Below are 22,465 nucleotides of genomic sequence, written 5' to 3'. Positions count from 1 at the left end.
TGTTCAGAGACTAGGCCAGGAGTGCGGGAAGTTCTTGCTCAACAGCCCACCCCACCCAGGGTCCGGGGTCCAGGGCGGGTGTGAACGTTCAGGAGAGACAGGCAAGTGGAAGCCAGGCCCGCAGGTTTAACTGGAGGGCGTTGGCATAAGGGGGCGTCAGCACCAGGTCTTCCTGGACAGCGGATCCCCCTCTGAAGGGTTCCAGGTTCAAGGTCCGGTCATGCCCTGGGTCTTGGTTCCATGGGGGGCAGGCCGGGAAGTTCTCCCCTCTTAGCGCCTCATGACTTGCCGTTTTGTTCTGTTGTCTCAGCGTCGTGTGACCAGAATGGGGCCATTTTGAGCTGTTCCTGCTGTTCCAAGCACGAATCCCAGAACTACCGGAGCTGTGAGCCCTCCTTGGCCCCAACCTGAACTCCAATGCAGAAGCGTGTGCAGATGTTCTTCCCGGTCTGGCAGGGGTACTGGTAAAGAAACGTCGCGCCAAAGTCACTACCTCTTCTTTGCCAGGAGAAAGGAACCGAAGCTAGGTCCTACTCAATACGAGCGAAACGCCATCTAAACACGGTTTTTGTTTTTTTTTTAAAGGAAATGAACTAATAGCTCGGCAAAATAGCAGGGAAAAAATACCTTCTTGGCGCCAGGCAACGGCTCCAGCATGTGGGCATTGGTGGTTCAGTGGTAGAATTCTCGCCTGCCACGCGGGAGGCCCGGGTTCGATTCCCGGCCAATGCACTCGGACTTTTTTTTTTTTTTTTTTTTTTTTTTAATCCTTCCAATCACGTTGAAATACCCAGTGCAAAGGTCGGGGACTTTCCACACTCGAATTTTGGCCTCCTTGCACATCCTGACTAAAGGACTGGAGTTGTTCATGCTAGGCGAGGGGCGGGCTGGAAACCAGCTCTTTTCTAACAGAAACATCGAAGTTTTTGTCTTCAGAATATTTGGACTCAATGTATTCCGGACTCATTGTTCTGTTCTAAGACGGACTAAAATCAATAAAAAGTCTTTGAAGAAAAATCATTTTTAATGTACAAACTTTTAAAGGGAAGTAGAATGAAGGAATGGTTTTAATTCAGCAGTTGTCCCGCATGGAGCAGAGTGGCGCAGCGGAAGCGTGCTGGGCCCATAACCCAGAGGTCGATGGATCGAAACCATCCTCTGCTAGTTACTTTTCCAAAACTGTCGGAGGCGGCATTTGGAGAGTCATCTTATACAACCTTCTCTGGGTATGTCTTCTCCTCCTCCCCCGCCCCCCACGCCTGCGGAGGTGTCTCTAGCTGACGGAATCTTGGATAACTGCAGGGAACTTCTGAGACAAAAAATAAATAAAATACACCACACGTTTTTCTACATGACATAAAGCTTCTTTCTTAAAAGTTTATACTTTTATTTTGATGTTTTGCTTTCAAATCCATGTATTTGTAGACTGGACTTACTGGATTATTAACTTGAATTTTCTTTCACATGCAAAATAAATAACACAATGAAAAGGTTCTAATTGAGGAAATGTCATATGTACCCTCTCTGAGAGCAGAGAACATTAACCCATCAGCTGAGGGATGTCCATCTCTGCCTACCACCATACTGTAAACAAGAATGTCAGTTTAGAGTTTGAAAGGAATATCTATATATCTTAGATAGATATAGATATAGATATTTTCCATTTCAGAGACTCCGTTAAAGGGAGTTGGGAATATTTAAAATCATAAATCTCCCAACAATCTCAAATCTTTGCTCCTCAGCACTTACCACGGTGTAGTAGATTGTATATTTTATTTGAATACTAAATGAATATTTAGTATTTTCTCCCCCTGAAAGGATGTAAGTTTACAAGAACAGAGATTTTGTCTGTTTTCACACTGTGGTTACTATAACATCTAGAACACGGGCTGGCACATCTTAGTCGCTGGTGATTTGGTAAATACTGTCTGTTAGAAACTGCAATTTCTAACACATCCAACACCAGGATACGGCATTAGTCTTCACCTTTTTCCTTTAATTAAAAAAAAAAAAAAAAACAAGCCCACAGAAGAGTACAAAAATGACAACACAGAATTGATCCACTGTTTAACATCAGAACATAGTAAATATAAACCTCCTTTATAGTTAAAGACAAAAGCACACATAAAATTAAAGTATTTTTCAACTGTTAACTCGTAACCATCTAGGCTACCAGTATCACAGTGCATGTGTTTAAGAACTCTTCTTTTCCTTAACAATGGCTCCAAATCGAAAGAGGAGTGATGCTGGCAATTCAGATATGTCAAACAGATGCTGTAAAGTGCTTCCTTTGAGTGGAAAGGTGAAAGTTCTTGACTTAATAAGGAAAGAGAGCAAAAATTGTATGCTGAAGTTGCTAAGATCGACAGTAAGAATAAATCTTCTGTCTGTAAAATTGTGAAGAAAAATAAAGTTGTGCTACTGTGCTGTTGCACCTCAAACGGCAAAAGTTACAGCCACAGGGTGTGGTAAGTGCTTAGTGAAGCGGAAAGTGGCATCCGTGTGCAGGAAGGCATGAGCCGGAAACTGTTCTGATTGGCCCCGGTGTTTTGCACCTGAAAGCACTGAGCCTACGGGAAGGGACGCCCTGAAACGAGTGACAGCATTCACATACCGTTCTTTGTAGTAAGCTGTTATAATTGTTCTGTTTCAGTATTATTGTTGCTAATCTCTCACTTGCCTAATTTATAAGTTAAACTTCATTATATGTGTGTACAGGAAAAAAACGGCACATGTAAGGTTTGGTGCTATCCATGGTTTCAGGCATCTGATGGAGGTCTTGCAACTATTAGGGGCAGAAATAGAATATTAGACACTAGCTAAGAAATATTACCAGCAATCATACTCTTTAACCGTAATTGTTCTTTTCTGATTACAGAAGGCACATTTTCATTTCCCTGGGAGTGTACGCCCTGGAACATGGGCACTCACAGCGGAATGCCGGCCATCCTCCTGTCCCGAGAGCTGCCTATCATTATGGAAAGATTGGCAGCCTGTGGCTGAGACCATCTAGTCCCAGAGGCACCTGCTCTTTACAACCTGAGTTTATTGCCTGTGATCTGGTCCTGGGGCACCTGGAGGTGCCTGCCCTCTGTGACCTCCCCCCGCCCCCGCCCCCCTCCGCCAGCCCTCATGGCTTGTAACCTGCAATGAGTATCCCGTGCCCACGTCCCCATGCCTGTAATTCCTACGTTCCCATGTCATCTTTGTTCTTCTGCCCAATATAGAGAGCTGGCTTATGGGAGGAGGGGGGTTGGGGGGGAGAGCAGATTTTTGTGGATGACCTGTTGCTCTTCCACACTGCCGGAAATATTGGAATAAATGCTCATATAGGATTCAGCCCCGTCTCTGCTGAATTGGCAATTATAATACCTCTGGGATAAGGAGGACTTACTGCACTGCATTTCTCAAGATTGAATCAAAGCTATGTCATATGTCACATCGTTAGCAATAGCTTCAGGTGACCCATGAGAAGATCATTTCTGTGGGAAGGGACTTCGGGATAACTTTTAGTCGAGGAGCAAAGACTGGGAAGGTAAGACAATGTGGCGAATGACAGGGCATCGTGGCAGCCAGGATTCCTCAAAGTATCAACCTCCCATTACAGACTTCATTTTGGAGGTTTGGTGCTGACCTTAGAGATCTCCAAGCTTCAGAATTCCCCAACCCACCCCAGAGGCCCAGAAACTCCTTGTGCGGGGCATGTCCCTCTGGCAGAGACCGAGTGCCTGCTGATGAGGCTGGGAGCAGGAAAACGGGACTGCGACTGGCTTACCTCCCCGCCCCCTCCTTGTCCCCCCCCACCCGCCCCCTGCCCACCGTTCCATACTCCTCAGCCAGAGCCATTGCCTTTCATTAGCACTGGTGTCTGATGAAGGGCAAGAGTGTAATGGCCACTGTAATGAGAAGGCATCTTCACAAGATCAGGCAGGCAACTCCACAGAATTTATTGCAGATCATTTACTTACAGGACAATTGGGCTGCAGCAGCCAGCCAGCCGGCAATATTGCACAAAATATGCTCCCTATCTGTTGCAGTGCCGTTTAAAATCATATAATTCAGGTACCAATGATGGACAAGACAAAGGGACAAAGAATGTGGTAGCACTGGGTATATACTCCTGGTGGTTTTGTGATGAATGATTGGTTTTCATCGATACTATAAACAGTTTGATACTTATCTCAATTTTCATGGCATCCTGGTTATTGCTAAAATATATACTTATGGTATGTGGACGAAAAGGGGCCACATGCTAACCTGACTACTCCGGGAAGGCCTGCCTGACAGCCTTGCAAACTCAGAGACCTAAAGTAACCACAAAGGATGTTCTGAAATGAAAACCTTTTAATTAAAAAACAGTTTATAGTAGGTAGGCATGTCCTAGGCCAGTATCTTCCTTGACAAAGACCAACTTTGATCTTTACTGAGCATGTTGTCTTTTTGCATCTAAGATAACATACCTGTGACATGTCAGGGTAACTTGCAACTTCCCTTTTTCCGGACCCTCAGGGTGCAACCAATGGCACCAGAGCAGAGACCATTCCCTCTTTGTTGTTATCTGTTAATTGTTGCCTGTTAACTATCCTGTACTCATCTGTGTGTGTGTGAAGGAAACATGTCTATCATTTTACTTTTTATCCAATCACCGAGGTTTCCCCACTTTGCTTTCTCCCACCTCCCAGATCTATCACCAATGGATTTCCTGTAACCCACTTGATGGTAACTTATAAAAATAGGTGAAAAACCACCATTCTCCAGTGCATTGTCTTAATTCGTTGAGATTCTGCTCTCGGCAATGGTGGACAGTTCGGCTCAAATGAACTCACATTCTTTACCGATCGGAACGTTCCTTAGGTAACAGCTGTTGTAAGGAACACGGAGCCGCCAACAGGAAAGCGTGGCTGTGCTGGCTAAGGACAGTGACGTTGGTCAGTCACAGCGTGAAACAAAAATGAAAGGACGTTAGGGACAGAGACGGGGCTGGTGGCGGAGGAAAGGCGTGTCCGACTGGTGGTGAGTCCAGGAAACGTCACCGGGATGCTGTCCACTGACAACGGGTGTGTTTCAGAACCAGGATCCCATTGGTTGAACAGAAAGGGCTGTAACTTGCCGCCAATGGCACAGACTCACGTTCGCGCCGCGGCGCGACTATAAAGAGGGCAGCTGCGGGCGACTCAGCTCAGATCAAGGTCTGAACGGAGGTTTCCTGTTCATCATGTCGGGACGCGGCAAGCAGGGCGGCAAGGCGCGCGCCAAGGCCAAGACGCGCTCCTCGCGGGCCGGGCTGCAGTTCCCCGTGGGCCGCGTGCACCGGCTGCTCCGCAAGGGCAACTACGCCGAGCGCGTCGGGGCGGGCGCGCCCGTGTACCTGGCGGCGGTGCTGGAGTACCTGACGGCCGAGATCCTGGAGCTGGCGGGCAACGCGGCGCGCGACAACAAGAAGACGCGCATCATCCCGCGCCACCTGCAGCTGGCCATCCGCAACGACGAGGAGCTCAACAAGCTGCTGGGCAAGGTGACCATCGCGCAGGGCGGCGTGCTGCCCAACATCCAGGCCGTGCTGCTGCCCAAGAAGACCGAGAGCCACCACAAGGCCAAGGGCAAGTGAGGAGCACGTCGCCACATCCAAAACCAAAGGCTCTTTTCAGAGCCACACACACTTTCACTAAAGAGCTTGCCGTTGCCATGTAGGAGCAGCTACTTGAGAATGTTCCCTTCCACCCACCAGGAGGCGTCACTGTAAACACCCTGTAGACGGGAAAGGAGCTCCAGTGAACACAAAGCTAGCGACAGTGTGGTCACTAAGGGATAGAGAGACTCTGCGCCCGGTAATTAACGCAGGAAAGCGGCAGGCCCTCGGGCTCTAACCTGGACAAAGCACGACCGGAACACGCGGGGTGGAAGGTGACTAAATGCAAATAGAGTTAGTGGCCCGCAGGGCGATGAAACCACTCCTGTCTCTTGTTCGTGTGGTTTTGTATCTTAATGGCACACATCTTCGCTAACGCCCACCTCCTAGCCTAGGGGGACCTAGTGGGTTAATAGGAAAGCAACGCTGCCCGCCCCGGGTTCGCGTCCCTTCCGCGGAGCTTCTCTGCGCGGGGCCCAGCGTGACTGGCACCGTCCTCTTTCTCTCCACTTACTCGTTTGAGGACGTGTTTTCTTAACCCCCTTTTACACAAGTCTCACTTCAAATGGTTAAACGTGGTGGGATGCTGCCTATGAACGTGGTAGGGAAAGGCCAATGTCAATCGAGCTAGAATATCAAATGTGAAATGGAGTTCAACAGACATGTAGAAAGGCCTACGGAACATTTTAAAGTCTGAGTTTAAATAGAGCAATGAAGAAACCGACGGGAAATCCTCTTTCCTAAACCTGCAGGAGACTGAAAAGTCACTTGGCCAATCCCACGTAGCGCGCGCTTTTTTCAAAAAGATCAAAGGGAAGCCAGTTTCCGGCGTCAAAATTTAAAATTTTTATTCCGCGAACAAGATATTTACATGAAATTCTGCGGAGCAAAGACAGAGAACATTGTAAAGAAAATGCGTACAGACCGAGCGACGAGAAAGCGTAGGAAACAGCCTCTGCTGAAGGGTGGCTGGGAGGAAGAAGGTAAATTCTGATCCAAACGCCCGGAGGCTCGGGGATCAAAAAGCGGACGCGGCTTCCAATCACGTCACTGCGGGCCTTGATGGGCAGGCGCCTCCTCCAATCACAGCGGCACTTGCCTTATATATACCGGTTGCGAGCCCGCGCTGCCATTCCTTCAGCAGTTCTCTGCTTGTTTGTGTTGGGAATGGCTCGGACCAAGCAGACGGCGCGCAAGTCCACGGGCGGGAAGGCGCCCCGCAAGCAGCTGGCCACCAAGGCCGCCCGCAAGAGCGCGCCGGCCACGGGCGGCGTGAAGAAGCCGCACCGCTACCGGCCCGGCACCGTGGCCCTGCGCGAGATCCGCCGCTACCAGAAGTCCACGGAGCTGCTGATCCGCAAGCTGCCCTTCCAGCGCCTGGTGCGCGAGATCGCGCAGGACTTCAAGACCGACCTGCGCTTCCAGAGCTCGGCCGTCATGGCGCTGCAGGAGGCGTGCGAGGCCTACCTGGTGGGGCTGTTCGAGGACACCAACCTGTGCGCCATCCACGCCAAGCGCGTCACCATCATGCCCAAGGACATCCAGCTCGCGCGCCGCATCCGCGGCGAGAGGGCCTGAGCTCTTGGCGGGCGGCAACCTGGAATCCAAAGGCTCTTTTCAGAGCCACTTCCGTCCTCACTGACAGTGGCTGTTGCACTTCTAGTTTACGCGTTAAAAACGCAAGCCCGGCGCACAGTTTATGGAAATGGCGTCCCCTCCAGAACTATGGGTATCATATTCCTCAGCCAATTGGGTGTCAAGATTGGCAAGGCCTCACGTTCAGTGTTTACAGTACAGTAGCTATTTAGGGAAACTAAGTTGCTTAGCCAACTGTTGCTTTAAACACCAGCACTTTCAAAGGCAACTATGCGTCCGCAAAGATAAGTCACCGCTTGGACCCTTGTTATCCGCGAGGAAAGAGCTAAAGTGAAGGAACCTGTCCACAGGGAAGGAATTAGGCCCATCCGGTAACAAGGGGTTCAGCGCATAGATCTTGGTACCTCCCTTACCCACGTCTGATAGTCACAAACATGCTAATTACCTCTGGTCGTCGAACCTGAAAATACCTCTCAGGGTCTAGACAGGCAATTTATGCCCCCTCTCTAGTTCTACTAGAAGTTTCTCTTCCAAAGGCCCTCAACTACTGGAGGATAAGGCCATGCAGGTTCCTTTCAACAAGTCTGGGAAGGAAAGGAGAAGATGGCATTCAGCCTCCAATGGCTGTAGGAAAACAAAGTTGAATTAGGGTTATTCTGGTTTTCACTTGCCTAAGTGGCCTAAAAGAGGGTTTGGAGGAATGACAGTTCTGTGTTAGAAACTTTGAGTGTAGTGGTTTATTAACACTCTGAAGGAAAAGAATCTTATTTTAAAAATGGACACAGCTGAGTGGCTAGCAATTATACGAATAACTTTTAAACATCACCTGTAATCAGATAATGCAAATCAAAACCTTGAAATATTGCCTAATACCCAGTAAATGATCAAAATCAGAAAGTTGGGTTTGCCAAGTGTTGCATGAGAGGTAGAGAAACGTGGTGGTTTACTGATGGTGGGGGCTGGGTGAAAAATGTGAAGAGATTAAAATAAAAGGATTTGGGAGTCATTAGTAAATAAAAGTATTTAAAGAAAAGGAGTGCCTACAGATCCCTCCTGGCTCTTTCCTACCTCTTTTAACCTTTAATTTAGTGCCAGTATCCAGTTTCAAATCAGTTGTGTGCACACATCACAAGCCCTGGGTCTGGCGATGCTAATTCTGTGCTGGAATTCCTGTACTTTCTTTCAATTTCTAATTCCTTTGCCCTCGGCCCAGAAGTTGCTTCTTACGGATCTGACTCCTCCCTATGTTCCCCTCGTATCCTGTGTCTACTTTCCTGCTACATGTGCTTTAGTGTTCCTCCCCCTTAGACTGAGCTCCTTTAGAACAAGCAGTGTCTCACTGACATTCTTAACTGGTGGGACCTAAGAGTGAGGTACATTATTTGTTGAAAGTATAAATGCGTTATAATTTACAAAAACGACAAACAGAAGAAATAGTCGTTGGGCCTGCATTTCTTGAAATGGCAAACTGGGAAGTGGCCTAAACGTTCCAATCTTTTCCAAGGCCTAGACTAAAAGGACCTCGCCGTGCTGGTATAGACATGAGAAACACACCACAATGTCTGACCTCTCTATTCTCAAAACAGCCTCAGCTTTATTCAGAGAAGTTGGTTTGTATTTTTCAAACTGTAGGTCTCCACCATCACTGCTCTTGGAATCCACTTCTTAGCATCTAGTGGTCATTGCTATTGTAACCGGACACTCAATGGGTCCTTGCTGCCTGTCACTGCTTCAGCCAGTTCAGCAGAGACAGGGCAGAATCATATCTGAGCATTTATTCCAATACTGCCGACAGCAGGGAGAGCAGCAGGTCACCCACAAATATCTGCTCTGCACCCCACCATAAGCCAGCTGCATATATTGGGTAGGACAAAGATTACATGGGAAGTAAACAAAAGGGTATGGCAAATGGGCAGTGTACAGGTAATGCAGGCTGGAGATTTGCAAAGGCCTGCAAGTATAAAAAGGCTGGGGGTCTTCAAAGGGCTGGCAGTTCTGGTGTCTGCAACAAGGTTGTTAATCTTTCCATAAGAATAGGCAGCTCCCTGATGGGGAGGACAGGCGAGCTCCCAGGTTCCACGTGCAACCCCCAGCCAGGATAGACTGTGCCTTTAATCAGAACAAAACAATCACGGTTAACAGAGCAGGGTTAATATTTCTTACAATTATAGCTGGTCCCCAACATTGTATTTCTGCCCCCTAGCACTGATATGTGCACATCTAGCATGCCTGTGGTATTATACTGCCAAGTAGTCTTATAAATTAGTGAGGTGCTTTTACAAATTCAAGACAATTACTTATTAAAGGTTCCAGATTTGCCACCTTCCGGCTGACACACAATGGGTGTCTATGGAAACCACCCCTATTAATGTCCCCTCAAGAGATGCTCGGATTTGCTGACACCTGTCACTTAAGCTAATTTCCAGTATGAACCTGGGTGAACATCTTGGGATGATAGTCAGCATGGCATTGAAATTCTAGCCCGTCAAGAACACAACTAAGTCAACTTGTCTGGGTTGCAAAAGCTTCCGAGAGCCAATTCTGAAATGTGGCCAGGCTGAGGCAAGGACGGCACCTTGTGTTGGGTAACAAATTACACTGAATGGGTAAGAGGTGAAAGTGATTGGAAATGCAACTAAGTCGTGCTGCCCTTCCAGTGACTAGAGGGGCTCTGAAAAGACCCTTTGTTCACTTGTTTTCAAACGTGATTTTTATTTGGCCTTGTGGTGGCTCTCGGTCTTCTTGGGCAGCAGCACGGCCTGGATGTTGGGCAGCACGCCGCCCTGCGCGATGGTCACCTTGCCCAGCAGCTTGTTGAGCTCCTCGTCGTTGCGGATGGCCAACTGCAGGTGGCGCGGGATGATGCGCGTCTTCTTGTTGTCGCGCGCCGCGTTGCCCGCCAGCTCCAGGATCTCGGCCGCCAGGTACTCCAGCACCGCCGCCAGGTACACGGGCGCGCCGGCTCCCACCCGCTCGGCGTAGTTGCCCTTGCGGAGCAGCCGGTGCACGCGGCCCACGGGGAACTGCAGCCCGGCCCGCGAGGACCGCGTCTTGGCCTTGGCGCGCGCCTTGCCGCCCTGCTTGCCGCGGCCGGACATTCTGGCTACAAACTTCACTGCAAGTGGCTGCAAAAGCGAAAGTGCGCGGGCGGCACTTTTTATAAACGTTTGTGGCGCGAAGAAGCAGGTGTGTCATTGGTTCAGGTTTCAACTTCTTCTAAACCAGTGAACGTGCAAGTTTGGGATTCTGGCGCTCTGATTGGGCAGAGCTAAGTTTTCAAGGTTGCTCTCGGAGCCAACACAGGGCTCTGGTTTATCACCTTATTTGCATGGGAGGTTCTATATAAACAGGACACAGCGCGCTCCACTCTTACTCTCCCCTTTCGCCAACCACCTCCGCTGAGCTCTCTACCATGCCCGAGCCCGCCAAGTCCGCGCCCGCCCCGAAGAAGGGCTCCAAGAAGGCGGTGACCAAGGCGCAGAAGAAGGACGGCAAGAAGCGCAAGCGCAGCCGCAAGGAGAGCTACTCGGTGTACGTGTACAAGGTGCTCAAGCAGGTGCACCCCGACACCGGCATCTCGTCCAAGGCCATGGGCATCATGAACTCGTTCGTCAACGACATCTTCGAGCGCATCGCGGGCGAGGCGTCGCGCCTGGCGCATTACAACAAGCGCTCGACCATCACGTCCCGCGAGATCCAGACGGCCGTGCGCCTGCTGCTGCCCGGCGAGCTGGCCAAGCACGCCGTGTCCGAGGGCACCAAGGCCGTCACCAAGTACACCAGCTCCAAGTAGACGCGCGAGCAAGCGGCCCGACTCCTGACCCAAAGGCTCTTTTCAGAGCCACTCAGTCTTCTAAAAAGAACTGTGACTCACTCTTGATACCGGGTAAGTGTTATTTGCGGTAAAGCAGTTGGCGGGGGTTCTTTCCGCGGTCTAGTTGTGAACTTTCACTGCGATGCAGCGCAGGCTGAGGCCACCTCTACATTTTGAGATTGATTTATGTCAGGAAGTATCCGGTTCTTAGACAAGCGCAGTAAAGAAAAACAAAATGCTCATTGTAAAACAATCCAATCACACTTAACCATGTTAACCGCTACAGGCCTCTGTGAGGTTTGAATGTCCTATTCCTGCCGTGTGTGCCTTGGTAATGTGGCATTTCGCACCCACTGAAGGTTCCGGCTGTCTATTTCCCTTTGGCGGGTGGACGACGCTAGTACCCTTCCCCTGTGCGCTGGTTTCCTAAGGATGAAGTTAGAAAGCCGAAAGGGAGAAAGGTATCTCACGCATCCGTCAGCTCAAAGTGGGCAGCAGTAACAGCCAATCCAGATGTACAGGAAGTTTGGAAGGAACGACATCCCTGTGCAATTCTATTATTGCTTTAATACGATTCAGGGTTCATTGCAGAACTGTGGGCCTTGAGGCTTTGTGAGAGGAACCGCCATTTTACCCACTTCCTCAGTTTTCTAAGTGAAGTTACCTTTCCTGTCAAATCAAATCCATGTTTTTTCTCTGCTTCACTTGCATGTACTCTTTCTCTACTAACTGGAAGAAAATTTTAAAGATTGGAAAGTAGAGCAGAAAAAAAAGAACAAGGGGAGCAGTGGGCCATTCCCTGCCCCCAACCCAGGATGTCAAAATCCACCTCTCCATTGTAAGCCCTTGGGGACAGCATAGGTGTTTAAAACGTGTGGTCTTTTCCCAGGATCATCATGGAATGACTTCCACACTGAATGTATTTGCTGAAGCGTTCTGATAATGCCCTGTATGCAGTTACGGGCCCCCTGGTGATTCAGTTCACTCCCAGGTGTTTACATGAGAGTATTCTGCACACTTGGCAGTGAGATCTGTGAGAACTGAGCAATGCTATTTTGAATGGCAAAATACTAGAAGCAACCACATGTTAATGGCCAATATGTCTATTTGGGTGCATTCATACAGTGGGATAGCATATCGCACAGAAAAGGATTGAAATACACAGCACTTCAATGAATTTTAGAAACAAATCTCAGAAGGTTGATATATATGTGGTACCTTTTTATAAAGCTTGAAAATAAAGCCAAATTTCTCTTTTTAAAAAAATGTATCTTATTGATTCTTCACAGAGAGGAAGGGAAAGGGATAGAGAGTCAGAAACACCGTTCACCTGCCTCCTGCACACTCCCCACTGGGAATGTGCCCACAAACAAGGTACATGCCCTTGACCGGAATCGAACCTGGGACCCTTGAGTCTGCAGGCTGACGCTCTATCCACTGAGCCAAACCGGTTAGGGAAAGACCAAATTTCTCTTGAAGCACATGTGTGTGATTTAAAAAAAAAATTTTAAAGAATTTTAAGAGGTAGTTTCATAAGTAAATGTTTTTAAATAGCAGGCAGTGCCTACCTCTGATCCACGCAGGGCAAGGGAATGAATAAGGAAAAGCTCTGAGGTAGAAATAGAAGCTGTATAAAACAAGTTCCAAGAATCATCTCTGTAATCATAAGGAAATCCTGTGAGGACCCCACGCCTACTGGTACATCTCTCGACTGTATGGCTTTCTCTTCGAGAGTAGAAGAAAAAGACCGACAGGCCACTGGAAGAACATGTAGATTCAGAAAACGCAAGATTTTAGCTCAGTCAGCCGCCCATCTTCTCCAGCTGTTACTCAGCTTCTCATAGAACCTACGACAGCCCTCTGCAGGGCCATGCATGTGTTTGTACGCACGTGTGTGTATTTAGTCTATACTGTTATGTACTTTGTAACTACAGTGGGGCCTTGACTTATGAGTGTCCCGACTAACGAGTTTTTTGAGATACCAGCCGTCTCTCGGCCAATTTTTTGCATTGAGTTGAGAAAGTAATTTGAGTTAACGAGCTCAGTCTCGGAGCGAATTAAACTCGTAAGACAAGGCCCCACTGTATATGTGTGTCTACCCTTCCCTCAATTCTGTTATAAGAGAAATCACACTTTTTTAAAAAAAGTATCTTCTCTCCTTCCACATCGCAAGATATTTGAGGATAGTAAGTTCCCCATACATTTGGGGTTTTTAAATCACTACTTTTCAAAGCACAGGTGCCTTTGATTCGGCCTTTATTGCACAGATGCAGGAAATAAACAGCCAATTCTGATATTGTCTTGTCTTGTAGAATGAGGGAATCCGAAGATAATATCCAGGAGAGAAAATGGGAACAGAATTTAGAGGCATTGAGATACCTAAACACTAACGTCCCGGGCCTGGAGAATGAATATGTCAGAGTCTCAGAAGGAAGAACGCAGGAGGCCGAAGTGGTACAGGCTGATAAGTGGATTAGGTCATACGGATACCAGATGGCCTGAGTCCCAAAATGGTGCCAGCACCCGGGGATGGAGGGTCAGAGGTTTTAAAGGACTCGGCGGCTTCCTCTGGGCGGAAAACTGTCTGGGGGGATCTGGATCCTAGGAAGGGCTGGAGGGGAAGAATAAAGGTCTTAGCAAGTGGACTGTGGTCTGAGCGAAAGGGAACGTCGGTTGTGAAGTGGCCTAAAGGTCAGTTCGCAGGGGAGGGAGTATCGATTCAATTATTTGATCAGACCTAACGTATAAATGTGTGTTTTGTGTCAGGGACTGCTTGAGTGACCTGGAATTGTGGGCAGAGAAGACGATGTCTAGAAGAACATGGAGGACGGTGGCTAAAGTCAGCAGGAAGGAGATGAACATGCAGAGGGCATTTTGGCCCATCTAGACAAGGTTCACACAGCAGGGCCCTCACACGCCAGCACTTATGTCACTTTATTGGTTTTCATTGGAATTTATAGCTGGCAGCTTCAATAATTCACATGATTTGCTCCAAATAATTTTTGTCAATATTTTTTACCTAAAGAATAATTTCTAGAACAGAGAGAAAGAGATTGAAGCATAGAAACAGATGAGAGAAATCTGATTCTAAAGGACAGTTTTTCCTGAGTTTGATCACCTGAGTAGACTGATGCTTGCTAGCTGGGTGTTGTGGATACTTCAACAAGCCTGTGATTCTCTCTTTTTCTTTAATCTTCACTCAAGGATATGTTTATTGATTTTTTTTTTTTTTTTTTTTTTTTTTTTTGAGAGAGAGAGAGAAGAGGGAGGGAGGAAGAGAGAGAAACAACACTCCAAAAGAGCCACCCAGCCAGCCAGGGTGAGCCTGTGATTGCCGGAAGCCGGTCCACCCTTGCTGCTTGACACAGTCGCTGCAGGGAAGAAACATCTGCACAGCATATGTTTCAAGGGACCTGGCGTATATGGCATATGTTTGTACCCCCTCTTAGTGCTATGTGTTTTAACCAGGACCCACCTCCCTGAGGAAGGTTGTTTCCCCAGGTGGGGATTTTCCCCTGGTGTTAGGGATTAACAGGACTAAGGAAGGGAATAAATCAGTAAAACCCCTTAACTAAGTGCCAGGTGGGTAGTTAATCACCTTAAGTACGAACAATCACGCTTAAATTACATAATCTTTACTTAGGATAATCTCCTTCAGTTACTTTCTTGTAGCTTAACAGAACAATAGAGTAGTGACCTTGGAATGGAGATAACACCTTTGGGATAGAATGGATAGGATTAAAATCAACCGAACTAGATGGAGATAGGATTTTTGGCAAAGGTCAGATAAGAAACTATGGACATGAAACAAGGAACTGTAGGAGGTTAAGGGAGGACCCAAAACATACCATGATGTGATTATAGAGGCATGCTTATAGGATCAAATGGTATAAATACAGATGTAATGAGAGAATAAAGAGAGAACCTGGCTATGCTGATCATCTGAACACTGTCTCCGTGTCATTCCTTTTGCACTGACTCTGTCCACACCTTTGGGAACCCCTGGACCTGCTGGGGCTAGACCCCAACATGTGATTCTTCAGCAAAATGGAGATAATAACAAGGCCCCAGTTTTTTTAGGACTTTATAAGATATGGCGTACACTGCGGACGAAAGGGGCCACCTGCTAGCCTGACCAGCTCAGGGGAGGACTGTGTGGTGGCCTTGCAAACACGAGAGACCTAAAGTCACCACAAAGGATGGTCTGAAGTGAAAACGTTCTAACTAAAAGCAGTTTATGGCAGGTAGTCCTAGGCTAGCTTCTTCCCTGACAAGAGTCTATCTTTACCATAACTAAGCCTGTCTGTTGTCCTTCCCATCCAACGTCCTTTTTTTCTGAACCCTCAGGGCACAACCAATGCCCCAGGGCACCAGGATGACCACAGGTTCCTTCATTGTTATTGTTATGATGTTAATTGTGTAAAAGAATCCTGAGGTTTTCCAGCACTGCTTTCTGCGCCTTCCTATCTGTCACCAGTGAATTTTATGAACCCATTTATGTTTCTTCCTTTGATTGTAATGTATAAAAATGGTTGAAAAACCACCATTTTCCAGAGCTTTGTCTCAATGCGGTGAGATTCTGCTTCCTGGCAATTGTCGACAGTTTGGCTCAAAGAAACACAAAATTTTTTTGCAGGTTTGAATGTTTCCTTACGGTAACAACGCTGATTCCAAGCATGTTCTTGATCCCTGGATAAGGTACATGTATAAAAGATACCATGAAAAATGTATCACATAGATTTTTTTTCTTTCAACAGATTAAGTAATGATTTAAAAGTTTGAGAAATAGCCCTGGCTGGTTTGGCTCAGTGGAGAGAGTGTTGGCCTGTGCACTGAAGGGTCCCAGATTTGAATCTGGTCAAGGGTACATGCTTGGTTTGGGGCTCAATCCCCAGGGCGTACAGGAGGCAGCTGATCAATGACTCTCTCTTATCATTGATGTTTCCATTTCTTTCTCCCTTCTTCTATGAAGTCAATAAAAGTGTATTTTTTTTAAAAAGTTTGAGAAATAAAAGTATCACTATAAATGTTTTACCACAATGTGAACTTCTTGAGTTATATATTTTTATATTTCCTGAGTTAGGCATATAATAGTGGTTCAGTTTAATACATTAATTAAACTAACGTTTTCCTAGATCTGTACAAAGTGCCATGGGGAGCCCAGGAAATTATGGTAAATAGTATGTGAACTTTGGTGGTTAAAATATTGAAATTGAGAATCAAATATCATTCTCTCTTCTCTGCTCCTTCCATCTTCCTGATGAACTAACTGGTAAAGTGTCAGCTGGGTACCCCACTGGCATTTGCTGATCCCACCACCCTGCCCTCTTTCACCTTCATGACCCAGAGCTTGTCTCGAGCTCCGTGTCACCACAGTAAACAGCATGTACCTGGAGCTGAATATTTTTTAAAAATATTGATCCAAAGTGGTGATGGAAATAAAGAAAAAATACTCTTGCATTGTCATTTTCTTTTCTGTTCATGGTCAGAGGTAGGGTAGTGATGTAAAGTTGTCTTTTGAAATACTGTTTTATAAAGAGTATATTTAAAGAAAAAAACGTAAGTAAATAATAGTTTAGATTATATCCAGATACAGAAAAAAAAAATGTTGTGAAAGTGAACTCAAATTACTGAAGTTTGAACTATCTTACCTAATAATAGACAAACATGTAGATTGACCACCCTTCCACTATGCTCACCAGCCAATCAGGAGAGTATGCAAATTAACCCAACAAAGGTGGCGGTTAATTTGCATAGGTAGGCATGAAGCGGCAGAGTGAAGATGGAAGGCTCAGGCTGGAGAGAAGGCCTGGGTCCCGAATGCTGGAGGAAAACTGGTGCCTGCAGCCAGGAGAAGGGAAGGCCTATTGCATGAATCTCTTTGTGCACCGGGCCTCTAGTACTTAATAAAATAACATACCATAAATGACAGAGTAATACTATTATATTTTGATATAAATTATATATCTATGTCTGTTATGTACATATGTAATGACATATATAAAATATATTTTATATAGTTAATATTAAATACAGTTTATTACAATAATCTTAATTTAATATTCACTGCTGTATGAATTTGGAGGTAGTAAATGTTGTTCTGGAATGTGACAAACTGGGAAAGTTTCTGGAAAGACATATGTTAGGGTCGCCGAAGGAGGAACACACGAAGCTGAAAGTGGTACAATTATAAATTTACTAGTGGCCTGGTGCACGAATTTCATACACATTAAAAGGGAATTCATTAGAGGAAATATTTTAATATTGCTATTTGCCCTTTATAATAGAAGTGTCAGAGATGAAAGAAAATTAGTAAAATATATATGAAAATCTTCCTCCTATCAGAGTCTGGGGCACACCGCGGGACCCAGAGTCAAGTCCCCATCCACCTGCGTGCACCTCGAAATTGTGCGAGATCCAGACCCAGGCAGCGCCCCCATCAACCCCCACCAGGCAGGGGGCGCAGCCTCAGGTCCCCCATCAAGCCCCACCAGTTGGGGGGCACAGCCTCAGGTCCCCCATCAAGCCCCACTGGCCGGGGGACGCAGCTTGAGGTCCCCCGCCCTGGCCCAGCGCCATGCAGCCTCAGGTCCCTGCTGATCACTCGTTAAGGCTCATTACGGGAACCGTCCCTTCGCTGTGGGTGCAGCCATTTTGTGATGGTGTGATGGAGTGATGGTCAATTTGCATATTACCTCTTTATTATATAGAATTAGGTCATCTGGATACCAGATAGGCTGAGCCCCCAATGGTGCCAGCACCCAAAGACAGGCATCAGAGGTTTTAAAGGACTCTGGCGGGCTTTTTCTGGGCACAGAGTTCTCTGTACAGGTCTGGATCCTTGGAAGGTCTGGAGGGGAGAGAGAATAGTCTTAGCAAGTGGCCTGTGGCCTAAGCAAAACGGATATCCGTAATGAAGTGGCCTAAAGGTCAGTTCCCAGGGGAGGGGTATTGACTCAGTTATTTTTTTTTTTTTTTTTTTTTAAATATATTTTATTGATTTTCCACAGAGAGGAAGGGAGAGAGATAGAGAGTTAGAAACATCGATGAGAGAGAAACATCGACCAGCTGCCTCCTGCACATCCCCCACTGGGGACGTGCCCGCAACCCAGGTACATGCCCTTGACCGGAATCGAACCTGGGACCTTTCAGTCCGCAGGCCAACGCTCTATCCACTGAGCCAAACCGGTTTCAGCGACTCAGTTATTTGACCAGACCTAACATTAGTGAGAAGGTCAGAGTCCTGCACCTGGTACAGAACTAACCTGTAGTGCCAGGTGAGCGAGCAGGTGAAGAAGGCCCACACTCCCTGGTCTGCTCAGAGCAAAGGGTGCCTGGCAGGTACAGTGCAGTCCTTGGTGCCAAGCACTTGTTATAGGGTCAGAATGACATTGTGTGGCATTGAGTGAGCATCACCAAGTCTGCTCTGCAGGAAGCAGGAGGGTGACAAGATTGAACTGGGCATTTTCCAGGTGTGTTTATGAGCAGAGACTCCGCTTCTAGGACTATATCCTAAGAAACCTGAAACCCTCCTCAGAAAGGATATAAGCAGCCCTATGTTCATAGTGGCACAATTTACAACAGTTAAGACTTGGAAACAGCCTAAGTGCCCATCAGCAGATGAATGGATAAAAAATATGGTACATCTACACAATAGAATACTACACAGCTGTGAAAAATGAAACTCTTACTATCCATAACAGCAAGAATGGACGTGAAGGGTATTATGCTGAGCAAAATACGTCAGAGAAAGATAAGTATCACATGATCCCACTCATATATGGAGTCGAATGAACCCAATAAACTGATGAACAAAATAGACCCAGAGACATAGAAGCATGAACAGACTGTTGAACCTCAAAGGGAAGGCAAGGGAGGGTGGGTGGGAAGACATCAACCAATGAACTTGCATGCATATATGCATAACCCTTGGGGGGACGGGGACGGGAGCGGCTGGAAGAGGTTAATAGGAGAAAAGGGGGACCTATGTAATACTTTCAACAATAGAAATTAAGAGAAAAAAAAAAAGGGATGGTTAATGACTCCAGCCCTCAGGTTTCCCTGAAACCATTCTCCACATCCCTTGTGTCTGGAAGCAGAAGTCACAGGACAATTGTTGGTGACAAGCTGAGCTTAGGTGTCAGTGGATCTGAGACTCAATGGGACAGAATCGCAAACAAGAGATCCCTGTTTGCCTTGGAGGGGGGAGAGAAGAGAAGGCTGCTTCACTGGTCCCACTGAATGGAAGCAGGGCCTTCTGCGTGTAAAGCAGATGTGCCAACCGCTGCACTCACTACGGAACCACATACTCACGGTGCTTGAGTCAATACAGTGGGAAACGTTTATAATTATTTGACTCAAAGATAAATTTGGTAGGTGCTTGGGGTTTCCTGGTGCTAAAGTCCATTCCCCGTGCACCTCATTCACGGGTAAGGTTGAAATATCCTCCAATAGAATCATTGTGAACACACAAGAAAAAATTCACTTAAACCACATTCTTGACCCAATGAGCACTTCTGTGTCCTTCGCTCATTCCAGGATCATGTAAGGCTGCCCTTGCTCTTCTTGCCATCTGTCCTCTGCGCCTTGCTCACCACCTTCTCTTGAATCCCTTTTTCAAGGCCAGAGCTGACAGTGGTTCTTAACCTTCTGGCCCTTAAAGCACAGTTCCTCATGCTGTGACCCAACCATAAAATTATTTTCATTGCTACTTCATAACTGTCATGTTGCTACTGTTATGAATCGTAATGTAAATATCTGATATGCATAATGGTCTTAGGTGACCACTGTGAACGGGTCCTTCGACCGCCAAAGGAGTCGCGACCCACAGGTTGAGAACCGCCGGTAGCTCAGCAGACATAGTGGGCTAGAGAAGAGGGGAGGACCCTGTGTCCTATTTATATAGAACCTCACATGCAAATAAGGTGATAAACTAGAGCCCTGTGTCTGTTGGCTCCGGAGAGCAAGCTCAAAACCTGGCTCTGCCCAATCAGAGCGCCAGAATCCGAAACTTGCACGTTCACTGGTTTAGAAGAAGCTGAAACCTGAACCAATGACACACCTGCTTCTTCGCGCCACAAACGTTTATAAAAAGTGCCGCCCGCGCACTTTCGCTTTTGCAGCCCCTTGCATTGAAGTTTGTAGCCAGAATGTCCGGCCGCGGCAAGCAGGGCGGCAAGGCGCGCGCCAAGGCCAAGACGCGGTCCTCGCGGGCCGGGCTGCAGTTCCCCGTGGGCCGCGTGCACCGGCTGCTCCGCAAGGGCAACTACGCCGAGCGCGTCGGGGCGGGCGCGCCCGTGTACCTGGCGGCGGTGCTGGAGTACCTGACGGCCGAGATCCTGGAGCTGGCGGGCAACGCGGCGCGCGACAACAAGAAGACGCGCATCATCCCGCGCCACCTGCAGCTGGCCATCCGCAACGACGAGGAGCTCAACAAGCTGCTGGGCAAGGTGACCATCGCGCAGGGCGGCGTGCTGCCCAACATCCAGGCCGTGCTGCTGCCCAAGAAGACCGAGAGCCACCACAAGGCCAAGGGCAAGTGAGGATCCTGCGCTCCTTTGGCAACAACTAAACCAAAGGCTCTTTTCAGAGCCACCTACCGTTTCACTAAAGAGCTTGTTTGTGTTGTAGCAGAAGGCATGTGAAATGTGGACGTTTATTATAATTTGGCCGTTTGGCCGCTCAGTTATATAGAAACTGTCGGGGGGATGGGCAGGGGCAACAATGCTGGAAGGAAACTAACCCATACAGAACCGCGTCTAAGTTACAGTGCAGTAGCCACAGACCGAAGCAGTGCAGTGCCCAGCTGTTTCTCGAGGCCTCTGGGTGGCTCTGAAAAGAGCCTTTGGGTTTGGTGGCCTCGCAGGAGGCAAACATCCTACTTCTTTTTCGGAGCCGCCTTCTTAGTCTTCGCAGACTTGGGTTTGGCGCTCTTGGGCTTGGCAGGTTTGGCCTTGGGCGCCTTGGGCTTCACAGGCTTGGGCTTGGCCGGGCTCTTGGCGGCCTTCCTGGGCTTGGCGGCGGGCTTGGCCTTCTTGGGGCTCTTGGCCACCTTCTTGGCGCCGGTGGCCGCAGGTTTCTTCGGCTTCTTGGGGGTCTTCTTCCCGGTCTTCTTGGCGGCTGTCGCTTTCCTGGGCTTCTTGGGGGTGGAGCCCGCAGGCTTCCTAGGCTTGGCCGCGCCCGCCTTCTTGGCCTTGGGCTTGGCCTCCCCAGAGGCCGCCTTCTTGTTGAGCTTGAAGGAGCCCGAGGCGCCGGTGCCCTTGGTCTGCACCAGGGTGCCCTTGCTCACCAGGCTCTTGAGGCCCAACTTGATGCGGCTGTTGTTCTTGTCCACGTCGTAGCCCGCGGCCGCCAGCGCCTTCTTGAGCGCGGCCAGCGAGAGCCCGTTGCGCTCCTTGGAGGCGGCGACCGCCTTGGTGATGAGCTCGGACACCGGCGGCCCGGACGCCTTGCGCTTGGCGGCCCCGCCCGCCGGCTTCTTGGCCGCCTTCTTCTTGGCGGGGGACTTCTCCACCGGCGCCGGGGCGGCGGCCTCCGCGGGAGCAGTTTCCGACATGGCGCTGAGAGTCGCTGGGAGAGCAGACAAGACTCAAAACCAAAGAGGGAGGTTGGAGGCGGCGGGCTCGGGCCCGGACTTATATAAGCCGGTGCTGTGCTGTGATTGGTGGGGCGCCCAATCCGCCGCCCTTGGGCGGCCGCCTTTAACGGTTGGATTTACAAACTGTTTCTTAATCCCAAAATTCTGGTTAAATGTTCAAAACTGGGATACAGAATGTGACGCTTTGAAGCTCCAAGGGCGGAAAACAGCCTCCCGGCTCGCTTCCCCGTGTTTTTATGCATCACGTACAACGGATGAGGTTATTTTTTTAAGATCGCTACCATTTTGCATAGGAGTTCACCTGGTTTAGAGTATCGCGCTACTTGTTTGTATGTGGCAACAAATTTCTACTAAGTAACAAGGGAGCCTTTTTAAAAAGTCTTGTCCCTCAGTTTGTCCTTTGATTTTTACAAGAGGAAAGACACTAGGTTCCTTGGTCTGGATAGAAACTTTGTTTCTAACTGTAGCAAGGAACACAGGTCTCAGGGCACCTGGTCACCAGGTAGCCCTTACTCTGAAACCCGATTCTGCGTCCTAGGAGTTTCCATGAGCCTACGTCTTTAGAGGCAGGTATTTTGCAACTTGGAAAAGCTCAGTTGCACCAGGAAAAAGATAAATTACTTTGGCTTCAGAATCAAAAGACATAGATTCAAATTCAAACTTGAATTTGGTATGTTTTTGATTGAGATGTGTTCTTTCTTTAGTCCCTACCCAAATCTATTAAAATAATGATAAAAAAATGTTTATCCAGATAATGTTTTAGAAAAAACTCTGGAACTTGCCCAAAGAAATTTATTCAAGGGCTTCAATAGTTTCAAAAGCACAAATG

General features: G+C 47.9%; 5 protein-coding genes and 2 non-coding genes across 7 annotated transcripts; 5 read left to right on the top strand and 2 right to left on the bottom strand.

Annotated features, from left to right (window-relative positions):
- Positions 1-661: 661 nt before the first annotated feature.
- On the top strand, positions 662-732 carry TRNAG-GCC. Its single transcript has one exon. It is a non-coding gene; the product is annotated as a tRNA-Gly (tRNA).
- A 360-nt stretch (positions 733-1,092) lies between these two features.
- On the top strand, positions 1,093-1,164 carry TRNAM-CAU. Its single transcript has one exon. It is a non-coding gene; the product is annotated as a tRNA-Met (tRNA).
- Positions 1,165-5,195: 4,031 nt separating this feature from the next.
- Positions 5,196-20,674, top strand: LOC118673723 (histone H2A type 1). Its single transcript, XM_036344879.1, has 2 exons — positions 5,196-5,593; positions 20,567-20,674. The coding sequence occupies exons 1-2, from the start codon at positions 5,216-5,218 to the stop codon at positions 20,579-20,581; spliced, it is 393 nt and encodes a 130-aa protein (XP_036200772.1). The 5' UTR covers positions 5,196-5,215; the 3' UTR covers positions 20,582-20,674.
- LOC118673722 (histone H3.1) lies at positions 6,732-7,258 on the top strand. Its single transcript, XM_036344878.1, has one exon. The coding sequence runs from the start codon at positions 6,797-6,799 to the stop codon at positions 7,205-7,207; it is 411 nt and encodes a 136-aa protein (XP_036200771.1). The 5' UTR covers positions 6,732-6,796; the 3' UTR covers positions 7,208-7,258.
- LOC118673729 (histone H2A type 1-H-like) lies at positions 9,102-10,389 on the bottom strand. Its single transcript, XM_036344884.1, has one exon. It carries the CDS (start codon positions 10,321-10,323, stop codon positions 9,937-9,939), a length of 387 nt encoding a protein of 128 aa, XP_036200777.1. The 5' UTR covers positions 10,324-10,389; the 3' UTR covers positions 9,102-9,936.
- On the top strand, positions 10,603-11,071 carry LOC118673732 (histone H2B type 1-C/E/F/G/I). The gene has a single exon (XM_036344887.1). The coding sequence runs from the start codon at positions 10,638-10,640 to the stop codon at positions 11,016-11,018; it is 381 nt and encodes a 126-aa protein (XP_036200780.1). The 5' UTR covers positions 10,603-10,637; the 3' UTR covers positions 11,019-11,071.
- LOC118673721 (histone H1.5) lies at positions 20,672-21,711 on the bottom strand. The gene has a single exon (XM_036344877.1). It carries the CDS (start codon positions 21,592-21,594, stop codon positions 20,917-20,919), a length of 678 nt encoding a protein of 225 aa, XP_036200770.1. The 5' UTR covers positions 21,595-21,711; the 3' UTR covers positions 20,672-20,916.
- Positions 21,712-22,465: the final 754 nt, after the last annotated feature.

Source organism: Myotis myotis, unplaced genomic scaffold (assembly GCF_014108235.1).
Source record: "Myotis myotis isolate mMyoMyo1 unplaced genomic scaffold, mMyoMyo1.p scaffold_m19_p_18, whole genome shotgun sequence".
Classification (NCBI taxonomy): domain Eukaryota; kingdom Metazoa; phylum Chordata; class Mammalia; order Chiroptera; family Vespertilionidae; genus Myotis; species Myotis myotis.
Note: the sequence above shows the minus strand (reverse complement) of the source record. Positions and strands in the feature narration are given on the sequence as shown.